This window comes from Castanea sativa, chromosome 9 (genome assembly GCF_040712315.1).
Source record: "Castanea sativa cultivar Marrone di Chiusa Pesio chromosome 9, ASM4071231v1".
NCBI lineage: Eukaryota > Viridiplantae > Streptophyta > Magnoliopsida > Fagales > Fagaceae > Castanea > Castanea sativa.
Genome location: NC_134021.1, coordinates 1495396 through 1510068, shown reverse-complemented (window position 1 = coordinate 1510068; position 14673 = coordinate 1495396). Strand labels below are relative to the sequence as shown.

The following is a 14673-nucleotide window of genomic DNA, read 5'->3' as shown; positions in this document are numbered from 1 at the left end:
TTTAAAAAATAATTGGAGGGAATTAAAAGATTTAAATGATTAGAGATCTTATTCTAATACCTTTTATCTCAAAAAATCTACAAAAATATAAATGTTTTGAGATCTTATTCTAAAACTTTTTACCCCAAAAACTCTACTACAACAATCTCATACAAACTTTAAGTAAATGAAAGATATGAATGAATAAAGCTTATGGATACTAGTCCAAACTTACCACAAAATGACTACATTAAGCTTCTAACTCATAGTTTAGACACTTGTCTAAATTGAGACACTTATAATCACATATCCTCACTTGCCTCTTAGCGGAGACTTCATTTAGTTTTATTTATTTATTTTTTTAAGTTTACCTCTAAGCTGCTTTTATCATCTTACTACATGGTGGTTTAAAAGATTAACCGCTTGTATTTTTAATTACATAACATTTTTAGTGAGTTATATAATTAATTTAATTAATATATATGGATATTTTGTCCCCACATAATTGGAGGAAATTCCTTCAAACCAATTCGAAGGGAAACCTTGTACTAAAAATATACATATTAAGATTTTATATTATAATAATTTTTAAAAAATATGCTACATATTGAAATTTCAAATATCTAGTCTAGCAATTTATTCCAAAAAAAAAAAAAAAAAAAAAATCTAGTCTAGCATATTGTTGGTATGCTCCCTAAAAGTAAGGTTTGAATCCCCTTGGCTGCAAACAATTTTCTAGGGGCCACGTCCCTGAAGCCGATAACTTACTTCATCCATGTGACGTGGGCATGCTACATGAATCCAAGATTTAACTAGGTAAAAAGATACAATACTCTGCACTGTCTCTAAGGTTCCTTGTCGTAAAAAAAAAAAAAATCTAACTATTGAAGGTCTTAAAATCAAGGATTTATATGGAATGCAACCAACTTGCCAAAACCAACCTACCCGATTCAATTTAATCTGCTATGTTAGGTTAGTTTTTAGGGATTGATGAGTTGGGTTGGGTTGTGAGAATTTGTTTACAATGGGTCGGGTTGAGTTCGGGTCATAAAATTCACAAATCCATCTAACTTGGCCAAACCCGTCTATATTTAATATATATATTTAAATTTTAAAAAATATATTAAAAATGATATTATATAATTTTGTTATTTACTTTTTTGCCTATTTTCCTAAATAAAACTAAAATGCTAAAAGTTCTCCTTGTATAGTTTGTGTTGGTTTGGTGTCATGCTCAAAATTAATTAATTAGAAATTTGATCTTATATATGGCGGGGTTGTTTTAGAGTCCGTTTGGATAGAACTTATTGCTGAAAACTGAAAACTGAAAACACTGTACAAAAATAATTTTTAATGTGTAAAAATTACTGTTCATCCAAAAAGTACTGTTCATTGGCCTAAAATCACTGTTCATGGCCAATGAACAGTAACATATGCGCGTGGAAAAAAAAAAAAAAACGGGCTGGACGTGGACGTGCTGTGCTATCCAAACGCATTCTTAATGCTCAATTTAATAATAATAATAGTAATTAAAAAAATTTATCCAACTCACGGATCCAACCTGATCCACGTTGGGTTGGGTTGAACCATTATAATGAGTTGGGTTGAGTTGAATTTTTCTTAACTCACCTTGGTGGATTGGGTTGAAAAAGCCGTTATCTTTCATATAAACTTTATAGATTAATAAAAAAATCCTTAAAATTTAGCTAAATTATAAAATTTGCCCATGAAAATTTAATTTTCTTGGATGATGCCCCTGGGTCTGTCACTGCTCGGAGTAACTGGTTATATCTTTTCTTTATTTATATAAATGCAACTAAAAGCTGTCCACCATTCCTTTCATCGTCTTCGGTTGGGTTTTAGGGCAACCTCGTCAGACAGACAGAACTACACGAAGAAGCGCCTCAGTAAAAACATCCTGCTCTAAACCAATAGCGTAAACCCAGGTCTCTCTCTCTCTCTCTCTCTCCGAAACCTATGAATTGAAATAATTAACGTTAACTTATAGATCCGATTGCTACGAAATACTGCGTTTTCTTTTTGTCTCTACCCAGTCTTAGGACTATAATAATAATAATAATAATAAAAATCTACGGATTCGGTCATGATTAACATGCACTCTATATCATCAACTAGTTCTTTGTTTGTTTGTGTGTGTTTTGTTTTGTTTCGGATTTCAAAGAATTGCAATCTTTTTTTATTTTTAATATATAGAAATCTAATTCTGTGAAATCTACAACACTCTCATCCCAATCGATATGTGGAGAAAACACAACAATTATTGTGTTCTTTAATTTGTGTCTTTCAATCAAAAAGATATTCTAGAGGTTAACTTAGCTATCTGTGAAGTCACAGATCTTTAGAAAAAAGATTTTGTTTGTGTTTTATTAGTATTTGATTATATTCACTTGCAAAGTTATGCCATGATTTGATTCTGAAAATTGAGTCTAGTATAGTAGAGTGTGATGATGATCCCACTTTAGTTGGCTCCCGCGAAGAATACGCGTTGGGTGCACATTATAAAAATGGGCTTAATAGTTAAATTATTTAACACCAAAGATTTAGGATTTGGAGTCAAAAAGTTTTTTTTTTTTTCCTCGCATATGCTGATAGTTTTTCAAGCAACAGTGACTGTGTGGTAGTAGCATTGTGCATAATTTGCATAATGTATCATTTGGGGTATGCCTAGTGCAGGCTTTGGTAAACGCAATGCTACATGATCATTCATTAGTACAAATGGCCAGACCTAGTCGATGCTATATGCACTCATTTGTTGGTTAATTCGCTTAAGTAAAAATTAATGGTTTGTTTTACTTTATAAGCAATTGTTGTAGTGATGACATCTTTTATGCAGTTTTGCACAAAATTGACACTACAAAACTGCATAAAAGATGTCATCACTACAACAATTGTTTTTTTTTTTTGAAAAAAAAAATTGCTTATAAAGTAAAACAAACCATTAATTTTTTATTTAAGTGAATTAACCAACAAATGAGTGCATATAGCATCGACTAGGTCTGGCCATTTGTACTAATAAATGATCATGTAGCATTGCGTTTACCAAAGCCTGCACTAGGCACTCAATTTTCAGAATCAAATCATGGCCTAACATTGCAAGTGAATATAACTAAAAATAATCAAATACTAATAAAACACAAACAAAATCCTTTTTCCCAAAGATCTGTGGCTCCACGTCCATTATAAGATAGCTAAGTTAACATCTAGAATATCTTTTTGATTGAAAGACATAAATTAAAGAACACATTAAATGTTGTGTTTTCTCCACAAAACTGCATAAAGCATCTTTTATGCAGTTATATGTAGTGATGACATCTGTCCCCTGCTCGCCTGGGGGTACATGGTCTTGGCAGAAATCCTCTATATGAATTTTTTCCTCTCACTATTAGCCATTTACTTATGTTCTAATTTTCTGCCACTTGTTCTACTAATTTACATTGCTAAAGAAGTTTTTATGTTCTTTTGTACATAATTCTTTTGTAATTCTTTACTGTAGTTTATGTACATTGAACATGATGTAGTCTCTGTTTAATAAAATTATTCTTACTTATAAAAAAAAAAATGCTAAAGAAGTTTTTGTAAAAGAAAACAAGAAAAAGAGACTCCAATAGTATACAATCAATTTCCCAAAATTTTCTTAGCCACCAATGAAGTAACATATTCTTAAAGTGGTCTCGGTACTTCACTGATTTTAGTTACAGTAATATTTTTATTCATCCATGTCAAAGATGGGGGTCAATGGATCACATAAATCAATTGTCTGGAGCCCCCTTTTGCATGTGAATATTGATGTCATCAACTTGGCCTTTTAAACCAGACAATTCTTTTCTTTCTCAGGGGTAACAGTGCAGATGTTTTTTTTTTTCTTTGGTAGATCACGAGTTTGGTCGACTTGAAGTAATAATGTAATTTACATAATTTAGATCTTTTATTAATTTGATGTTCCATGCTGTCCTTTGAGCAGGCAAGGAGTCTGATCTGCTCGATTTGATTATTATGTCGAATTTTGCGAAACCAGAAAATGCTTTGAAACGAGCTGAAGGTAAGTGACGGATTATTTTTCGTTTGCTATGTGGTAGTACCTTGTTTTGGGATAATTTCTTTAAATGATGGATCTTTATCTTGAAGTGTCACTGCATTGCTTGGAACTATAGGTAAATATTCAAAATCAAAAGAACAAGACTATTTATGGTATGTTTTATGGTGTAATTCGTGGGATGCCATTTTCCCCTTATCATCATTTATATACCTTGGCATAGGACAAGGAAGAATCCAAATCAGATTTTGAGGTTATGGATATCTAGGATTTTGGAGAATTAGGGTTAAGGATTGGTAGGAAAAAAACTGGTAAGTAGTAAGGAATGTAGGGTTTCTAATGGTGAAAAAGAATAGTCAGATTTGGGGACGAAACAAAGGGGAAGGTCTCAGTTGCCGTTCCAGGGCTGTGAACATTAACATCTGGACAGTACTTTGTCTTCTGTGGGTTTTTTGATGGGTAGTTTAGGATTTTGAGGTTTTGAATATTAGGGTTTTAAAAATGACAAATCAATGTTTGGTTGCTAGGGGTCCAGTTGCTGATTTAGGGATAAAAAAACAAAAAAGCTTCTGGACTTCCTAAGCATTGCACCTAGCATCACACCTCAAAGAAGATTTTATCACACAAATCTTAGACAGAGCCTTATAGCCTCTGAGAATTTAGAAAACATATTATTTCCCCCTAAAGAGAAAGCTTACTTACATATAAATAGATGACTAATACCTAACCCTAATAGGACTCGGACTCCTTTGGCTTTGATAACTAAGTCCAAACTAAATGACTAAACTCACAAGTAAAATCCAATAAAATATTCAAACCAAAATAAGACCTACTAGACCAACATTACAACCCACAACCAGGTACCAGAAAATTTTAGTACTGCACTTGACACTTGACACTTGACACTTAAACGTAAATAATATAAAATAAAAGTGAAATTGGATTCACGGTACCTGCGTTACCTTTCTTTTGGCCTGACTGCAAGCTTAAAATAACTTCTACTTGTGTTTTTGAATACCACATGGGTTGGCTATTTTTCCTTTTTTAGTTGATAGATTCTTCAGCTCTTTTTTGTCATGTTCCTGTAGATTGAAATTGGAGATTTGCATCTTTTCTTCTTCTCTAGTGCATTAATTCTTCTGCTATGTATGCATTTTAGCGCTTGATGTAGTGCCTTCACTGAACAATTAAGGACTCATATGTGGCTTGGTCATATTTTATATTCTCAAACTGATTCACTTTGGTATTCACGGTGCAGAGTTAATAAATGTTGGACAAAAGCAAGATGCATTGCAAACACTTCATGGCCTTTTCACCTCAAGGAGACACAGAGCATGGCAAAAGCCACTTGAAAGGAGTATGTTTAAGTATATAGAGCTGTGTGTAGACTTGCGGAGAGGTCGGTTTGCCAAGGATGGACTCATTCAGTATCGTATCATATGTCAGCAAGTAAATGTTAGTTCTTTGGAGGAGGTAATCAAGCATTTCATGCATCTATCAACTGAGAGAGCTGAGCAAGCTCGTAGCCAGGCACAAGCTTTAGAAGAAGCTCTTGATGTTGAAGATCTGGAAGCAGATAAAAGACCAGAAGACTTAATGCTAAGCTACGTGAGTGGAGAGAAAGGGAAAGATAGATCTGATCGAGAACTTGTGACCCCATGGTTTAAATTTCTATGGGAAACGTATAGAACAGTGCTTGAAATCTTACGGAACAATTCAAAATTGGAAGCACTATATGCGGTGAGCAAATAGAATCCCTCTTTTTGTTATGGCCTGTTTGGATGTTTAAAAAAGGAGGGGGAGTAGAGTAGAGGGAAGGGGAGTAATTCAATTACCTTGTTTGGGAGTTTTTTAAGGAAGGAGGGGGAGGGGTTTGGAGGGGTTTGAAGGGGTTTCAACTAACTCCAACCCCTCATTTTTAATTCCCCCAAATTGGAGAGATTTGGAGGGAGAGTAGAGCACATAAAATTATTGATAAAGTAAATTACCTAATTTACCTTTATTATATTTATAAAATTATAATGATAAAAACAAGGAGAAGGGCTAATTACTCCCTTCCCCCTTACTAATTATAAAAACATCCAAACAAGGTGGAGGGTAATTATTCTCCTCTACTCTCCTCCCCACTACTTCCCTCCCCTCTACTCCCCTCTACTCTCCTCCCTCTCCAAACTCCCAAACATGCCATTAGTGTTGTTGCTAGGAGTTGTATTTTGCTAATTTTTAATGGGGAAGGGGAAAAAAGAGGGGGGAGGGGTGAGTGTGGCAGCTCATTTGTTTATAACTGCTACATCTTGACTTATTATATATATAACTGCATCATGTGGATTATTATTATGTTTGCTGCTATAGATTTTGATATACATATAGTCTTTCAATCGTGAAATAGTATCTCGTATTCATAGTCTTCCTCCTTGTGAATGTGATCATATTCATGTTTAGTTTTATTTATCCTCTCTTTATTGCTAAGAATGTCACAGTTGTGCTTGTGATACATGATGGCATGGTTACTTATTTAGCACTTCTTCTTTTATTGTTTTGGCATTAGACAAAATAATAGTGTGGGATGTGTTATTAAAGGTCTTGTTGACTTGGTAAAAGTGCTTAATGGCTGGTTAAACAGCAAGTAAAAGATGGAGTCCCCATTGACTGTTCTTTTTTATTTATTGATTTTTTTTTTTTAAATGCCAGTGATTTAGTATGCTTCTATCATCAGCAGTCATGAACTGTTCAAATTCAAGAAAGAGGAAAGTGGTTAATATACCTGATAAACCACCAGTTTGCTCTTTGGCATATGTGGAAAAGAAATTTTATATTGAATTGAATGTTGTGATTTTCTTTTTTCCCACTATATCTAGCAGCTCTCAGAAAAGCAACAAATTCAAACTTTTTGGAGGAAAATATCTGCTATACTACTTGCTTTTGTCATTTTTTTTTTCATATGTTATATGTTTAGTTTTAATTTAATTTTATGTTTATGCAAATCATATTGGTACACACAATGCCCTGAACTATAACTATATCATTGGATTGTATGGGCTTTATAAAACTTCATATGTTTTGTGTAGATGACAGCTCATCGAGCTTTCCAGTTTTGTAAGCAATACAAACGAACAACAGAGTTTCGCAGGCTGTGTGAGATCATAAGAAATCATTTGGCAAATCTCAACAAATATCGAGACCAGAGGGACCGACCTGATCTCTCAGCTCCTGAAAGCTTGCAACTGTATCTTGACACGAGATTTGAGCAGCTAAAAGTTGCCACCGAACTTGAACTCTGGCAGGTTTGCCTTTTTTTTGTTTTGTTTTGTTAACTATTATGTGTTTAAATACGTTTTTGTAAGTGTAAACGAAGAAGTACTAGCACACAGTTCACCTATTTGTCATGGTCAAAAAACCATGTCTCTTTTGTAATAATTTTTCTGGTATTTTCTGCAGGAAGCCTTTCGATCAGTTGAGGACATTCATGGATTGATGTTCATGGTCAAGAAAACGCCCAAGGCATCCTTGATGGTTGTTTATTATGCTAAGCTAACTGAAATATTTTGGATTTCTGCTAGCCATCTTTATCATGCTTCTGCATGGTTCAGGCTTTTCTTATTACAGAAAAGCTTCAATAAGAACTTGAGCCAGAAGGATTTGCAATTGATAGCATCATCTGTTGTTTTGGCTGCTCTTTCAGTGATGCCTTATGATCGCATCCACAGTGGATCTCATTCAGATCTTGAGAATGAGAAAGAGAGAAACCTGAAGATGGCTAATCTCATAGGATTTAATCTTGAGTCTAAACTTGAGAGCAGAGAAGTGGTAATGTAAATTAATTAATTGAATTTTGTCTCATATTAGTTGATACATACAGTTTTCCAGTTCTGACTATTTGCTTTCTGTTCCTTTATTGTTCTTCCAGCTTTCAAGGTCATCCCTTCTCTCCGAACTGGTAGGTAGCTTTTCTTTGTTCCTTTTTAATTATTAGTTGTCTGCTTGTGGTAAATGTTACATACTTTCTGATGCGGATGAAGTGAAGTTTTAAATATTCTTGTGCACTACTTTGTTTGATTATTATTGTTCAGTCTTAGAATGTCGGTTTTATGGATTCTTATAATGTTAATATATATATAGGGATTTTTTCCAAGATTTTTTTTGGGAGGGGGGGGGGGGTTTGGGAGTGGGGAATAGGGACTGCTTGTTATCAATTGATGCTTTGCTTGTAAACAATTTACCTTTTTGTTTAGTCTTTTGAGATGGCCCATACACTTGTGGTTGTAGCTCCTGATCACAAAGTCGCTTGGAATTTTCTTTTTATTTACTTTTTGAGTCATGGAAATGAGATTCCAGCTGACATCGATAAAGAAATAGTTGTCCCACATTACCACATACATTTTTATCCTATTTGTTATTCTTATCTTATGATCTTTGTTTCTGTTTCGGTGTGTTGGACTTGTCCCTGCTTAAATGTCCTCTTGATCATGCTTGAATATGTGATGTGATATGATGTATGTACCTTTCTTTGATCAGCCTGCAATACATCCTCCAGTTATAACGAGAACCTCAATTTATCAGTTTTAAAGAGGAAAAAATCTAGGCTGTAACTAATCTAATTCTTTTCTATTATTTTTCACATGGTTTTGTTCTCAATTAAGTTCTTTACTATGGGTTTCATTGCAGGTGGCCAAAGGTGTAATGTCTTGTGTAATTCAAGAAGTGAAAGACCTTTACCATCTTCTAGAACATGACTTTTTTCCTCTAGATCTTGCATCAAAAGTTCAGCCTCTGTTAACCAAAATTGCAAAATTTGGTGGCAAGCTTTCTTCAGCTTCTTCTGTCCCAGAAGCACAATTGTCTCAATATGTTCCTGCCCTGGAAAAGCTTACAACTTTGAGATTGTTACAGCAGGTGCATTGTTTTGTTTCCCCTTTTTTTTTTGGGGATATATTTTCCATTTTTTGTGCATCTCATCATGCTTGTCACTGTACTGCCCTTTTGCTTTCCAGGTATCTCAAGTGTACCAGGCAATGAAGATTGAGAGTTTGTCTAGGATGATCCCTTTCTTTGATTTTTCTATTGTGGAAAGGATATCTGTGGATGCAGTCAAGAATAAATTTTTGGCCTCAAAAGTTGACCATATGAAGGGTATTGTTACGTTTGATAATACGGTAAGCTTCTACTTGTGCTCTCAAGTTTTGTGCTTATGATGCTTCCCCAATCAGTTGAATACAAGTGTCCACATTGTGATGATGGGAGAAATGGTTAACTTTTTAATGTGGCTAGGTTGAATTTCTTAAAACAGTATAGATGGCGATGTATTATGGGTGGTAGTTTGGGTAAAATTTATTTGTCTTCTCTTTTCTATTTGTCATCTTCGTTGTAATGATCAATGTACCACCATACATGCTAGTTTCTCAAGCGTCATTCATTTATAATTTTCAATTTAATTTCTTGAAGTCCCTTGTTTTAGGTATTCAGAAGAGAAAGAATTGACAAATAATTAAAATCTGTAACAACGCTGGTTACCTGCATGTCATTAGGTAAAACAATGGTGCTTCAGCTTTTTTCAAAATCTTTAAGTGGCTTGTTCTTTTTAGGAGGCTTTTGAGAAGTCATCCAAGGGTTGCTTAGTATTTTAAAAAAGATGCAGTTAGGAATGTATATCAGTTGAGCTTTAGCTCATCAACAAACTAGATCATATGTTCAAGCTTGGTTCATCATCTTGTCAAACAAGCTAGAGCTTGATCACGAGTTATTTGATTAATTTATTCTTTTTCTTGATATGGTAAACAACACAGATATAATTTTTTTACCTCCATGATAGTGAGTTTGTTCATGGGAAGAAGGCTAGGTATACCTTTAGTGTGCTGCTAGCCGCCTAGCTCCCAGGCAATAGTCGAAGAGGGTTTCCCCGGTCTAATGAATAACTAAATTATGGTTGAAATTATATTTTTGGAATTAATAAGATAGAATGATTTTCATTTGTGAACTTATAAGAACCAGATTTACCAACCATGTAATGTTAAAAATTATAAATAATCTTTACTACCATTTATGTTATCAATAAATTACAATAATAATTTAATATCTTATGAACTTATTTACTATCTCAAACAATCCAATATCAAGTATGTTAGTATATTTTTATACATGTATACATATAAACACATAACAACATATATTCTTAAAATTGAGCCTTTTTACTCATGAGCTTATTCATGAACAGGTTATTATGTTTGAACTTGGCTCGTTTAATAGTTGGGCCTAACTTGGGCTTGAGTTTGGCTCATTTTCTAAATAAAGAACATAAACATGTTTTTTCCGGAGTTGAGTTGTATCTGTTTAAACAGCTTGGTTCATTTACAGTCCTAGATTGGCCCTTAGGATTGGGTTCAAGATGGGTCTTTTGTAACCTCTAAAAAATTGCTCTATTATGCTTTTGCATTTTGCATGCACCAGTTCTTGTTCACCATTCAGACCATGTTTCCATGTTGCATCTACACCTCCAGCTGAGATACACCAGACATTCTGTTGTGCCTTTTGTCTTTTGCATTGGGATGAATTCTGTTAAGCAATCTTATCACGTGAACAAATGTATTGTTTGTAACCCAAGCTACATTCCTCCGGGTTTTGACTGTTCCAAGTTACAATTGATTCTATGTATCGAGTATAGTCGATATTACTTGAGTAATTCCAGGGTTGGATTTTGTGTTGACATTAATTTATCGTGTCTATCTGGAATAAAATCCATTCTAGGTGGATCATTCACTAAGAAAAAAAGATGAACTTCACAAAGGTGGGAAAATAATTAGTACGTTAGTCATGGATCTACCGTTAAATACACTCTGTACACAGGTTGTGCTTCTGGTAGTGTTAGCGGCCTAGTTAGCAGATTTAGGGTTATGACAGAAGTTAATGGAACTAATTTTGAAATAATTGTTCTTCTATCAGAGGTTTTTGGGGGCCTTTCTATAATACAAATATTTGTATTTTTACCTCTTTAAATGAAGGTGGCTTTCTATTGTTCATCTTGTGGATCTGGATTACATGTGTCTGTTTTTGCTTTCAGGGCCTTGAGTCTGAGATTCTAAGGGATCACCTGACCATCCTTGCGCAAACTTTGAATAAAGCCAGGGCACTGATTTATCCTCCTAGTAGGAATGCCTCAAAACTTGGTGAATTGCTTCCCAGTTTAGCTGAAACTGTGGATAAGGAACATAAGAGAGTTCTTGCTCGAAAATCTATAATTGAGAAACGCAAAGAAGAAGAAGAACGCAAACTTCTTGAGAAGGTAATCTGTAAACTAATATTCTGGCTTATGGCTTACAACATGATATCTAATTATTTTTAAAGTAAATAAGTTTGAACCTTTTTTTTTTCATCTTTGAAGGAACGTCTGGAAGAGTCAAAGAGGATAGAGCTACAGAAGATAACTGAGGAAGCAGAAAGAAAAAGACTGGCTTCTGAGTTTGAGGAGAGGAAGAATGAAAGGATCCGCAGGGAAATAGAGGAGCGGGACCTTGCAGAAGCCCAAGCTTTGCTTCAGGAAGCTTCACAACGAATTAAGTGGAAAGGAAAGAAGACAGGCATAGAGGGAGTGAGTTGAAGAATTGTTTTGTTTTATGTCTCATTAGGATATGATGGGGTAAGTATTGACATTTTCTGTATACAGGAAAAACTTACGAAGCAGAGTGTGATGGAGTTGACTTTGACTGAGCAACTCCGAGAAAGGCAGGAAATGGAAAAGAAATTGCAGAAACTTGCAAAGACTATGGATTATTTGGAGAGAGCGAAAAGAGAAGAGGCTGCTCCCCTGGTTGAAGCTGCATATCAACAGCGTTTAGTGGAAGAGAGGGCTCTACATGAGCATGAGCAACAGGTAATTTTAAATTCTCTATCTTAACTGATTGCTTACTTGCATATTTGTGGCACCTGAAATGAAGAATTTTTTAAAGATAGGGGTTACCCTAATTGAGGAAAAGAGGAGAGAGTCACTTGAGTGGGTATGGTCATGTGCAGAGGAGAGGAATTAATGACAATAATGAGGAAGAGTGAGTGTGTTGATTCAAGTTGAGAAACGAACAAAATAGAGGAAGACCTAAAATAACATTAGTATAGGTAGTTAAAAAACGACATGCTAATTAGGGGGGTAACAGAGTATAATTTTGGATATATGATAGAATTGTGGAAAAGAATACATATAGTTGACTCTAATTAGTTTGTTGGGAATAGCCGACCCCAGAGTTTTGGGAGTAAGGCTTGGATGTTATTTCTTTAGGTATCCTTTATTTAATATGTGAAATAGTAACATTTGTATCATGTGCTTGAAATTGGTTTGGCATCCTTTATTTAATATGTGAAATAGTAACATGTGTATCATGTGCTTGAAATTGGTTGGCACCTCTCGTAAGAAATTTATATTGAACCCCAGATGTTAAACTTAATGGGTGTTCTGTTCTACTCTGCAGCAAGAGATTGAGCTTAGCAAACAGCGCCATGATAAAGAGGTAAAGGAGAAGGAGAGGCTGGCTCGCATTAAGAACAATAAGGTCAGTACCTGGTTGTGTTAACTTGCAATCATTTGCCAAATCCCATGAGTGCATTATGCCCTTTTCAGAGAATAGGAAAGTACAGAAAATGACATATCTGGATAACTTTAACTTGAAAAATTCAAAGACTGCACAACATATCACTTATAAACCGAGTGGGTCTTGGAAGTGATTTTGAGGACTCCTACTTATCAGCTCCCATAGTTTACCATGGAATTTTTTTCAGATCATGTTTCTTATGTTCTTATTTGATCTTCTGTTTCATGAGATGGGTTACAGTCTTTCTTGCACAGACTTGGCTAACAATGTGTCTACTCGATGACATTTGGGCAGTTTTCAGCTGTACCTTCGACTAACTATGGATTCTTAAATTGTTTGTGCAGGAAATATTTCAAGAAAGAGTTGTAAGTCGTCGGCAGGATGAATTTACCAGATTGAGAAGGGAGAGAGAGGAGCAGATCGCACAAATTTTGGTGTCCAGGAGACAAGAAAGAGAGAAGATGAGGAAAATGAAATTTTATTTGAGTTTAGAAGAGGAGAGACAGAAAAAATTGCGTGAGGAGGAGGAAGCACAGAAGCGTGAAGGTGAGAGACTTTTGTTCAAATCATACAACTTTTATTCTCTTTTCTTCTCTTCTCTTCTCTCTCTCTCTCTCTCTCTGTTTTCTTCCAGTTTTAAGATAAAAAAAGGGCATCATTCCAGTCACCATCAGATAATATGTGAATTGCTTTGATATTTTAGCCAAATCGTAAAGAAACTAACTACTTTTTTGATGTTGTAATTTTTGATGACCTAGTTATTTCCTGATGCAAAGAATTATTGGATCCTGCATTTCATTTGATTGTGCATGCGCAAATGGTTTATCTTTCTTAGTACATTTTAACGGTATGTTTCTTGCTGTTTTGGAACTTCCAGAAGCTGAGAGGCAAAGGAAAGAGCAGGCTGAACGCCAAGCAAAGTTGGATGAGATTGCTGAAAAACAGAGACAAAGAGAAAGAGAGCTGGAAGAAAAAGAGAGGTTAAGGAGAGAAGCACTTTTGGGGAGACCCACTGAGGGACCTTTAAAGCCTTCTCAACCTCCTACTTCACCCCGCCCATTGGATTCAGGATCTGCTGCTGTTCCGGCTCCTGCTGCAGCAGCTGCACCATCCTCTGGAAAATATGTCCCCAGGTTTAGGCGGGGATCAGAGAGCTCAGGCCAGGCCCCACCCCCAGAATCTGATCGGTGGGGTAGCAGTAGCAGCAGACAGGATGATCGAATGTCTCAAGCAGGTGACAGGTGGCGTAGTGATGACCGCAGATCCTCTGGTGGATCCTCCTTTGGTGGGGGTGGTGGCTCAAGGTCAACATGGTCATCATCCAGGATCCCTACTCGTGGCTCTGAACGTTGAATTTAAATTTAAGCAGCTTTGGAGGTTTTAACAGTTGCATTTTTGCTGCCGAAATGTGGTTGTGGTTCTAGCTGGGCATTTGCTTCTTAAGCATTCTGGTTCTTTTCGCAACTTTTGGTTGTTTTTTTGTTTGTTTGTTTCCCTCCCATTTAGATTTATTTTTAATTAAATATAACTTGTTCCCATCATGCTTAATGCATACGTCCCCTTGGATAATTGCGGGATCTAATTTTGAAGTGTGGCAATGAGAACTCCATGTGAGCTTGATGAGGAAATAGTTGTCCAGAATATCTTATGCATCGTGATGCTAATTGGGGTTGTAGCTGTGACTCTTGTTAAAGGTTGTATGTTGATTATTGGGGCTCGTTGTTTGACTTCTTTAAATGGTTGTTTATTTAGAGCAGTTTTACTATTGTTCAAGTTTTCAATTTTGACCTGGTCAGATTTGGCGTATTTTTTGCTGGCATATTGGCTAAAAGGAAAATGTGACGTGTACAATATTTTTACAATACTTTCACAATAAGATTTTAAATGATAGGTTATGAATAGACAAAAAAGTAATTTAAGTTGTAGATTCAAATTAGAACCAATAAACTTACTACTTATGATTTGTTGTAAAAATCTTGTGAATGTATCACTTTTCTTGCTAAAATGTGTGATTATTTTTTTGGTAAATATGAGAATCTAGACTTTTTCGAGTATTTGATTATTTTC

At 35.1% G+C, this 14673-nt stretch overlaps 1 protein-coding gene across 1 annotated transcript; it reads left to right on the top strand.

Annotated features, from left to right (window-relative positions):
- Positions 1-1789: 1789 nt before the first annotated feature.
- LOC142610175 (eukaryotic translation initiation factor 3 subunit A-like) lies at positions 1790-14387 on the top strand. The gene is made up of 14 exons (XM_075781920.1): positions 1790-1925; positions 3962-4039; positions 5292-5773; positions 7102-7317; positions 7472-7840; positions 7941-7970; positions 8699-8926; positions 9025-9186; positions 11088-11309; positions 11409-11615; positions 11691-11897; positions 12487-12567; positions 12951-13152; positions 13484-14387. Exons 2-14 carry the CDS (start codon positions 3994-3996, stop codon positions 13957-13959), a joined length of 2928 nt encoding a protein of 975 aa, XP_075638035.1. The 5' UTR covers positions 1790-1925; positions 3962-3993; the 3' UTR covers positions 13960-14387.
- The last annotated feature ends 286 nt before the right edge of the window (positions 14388-14673 follow it).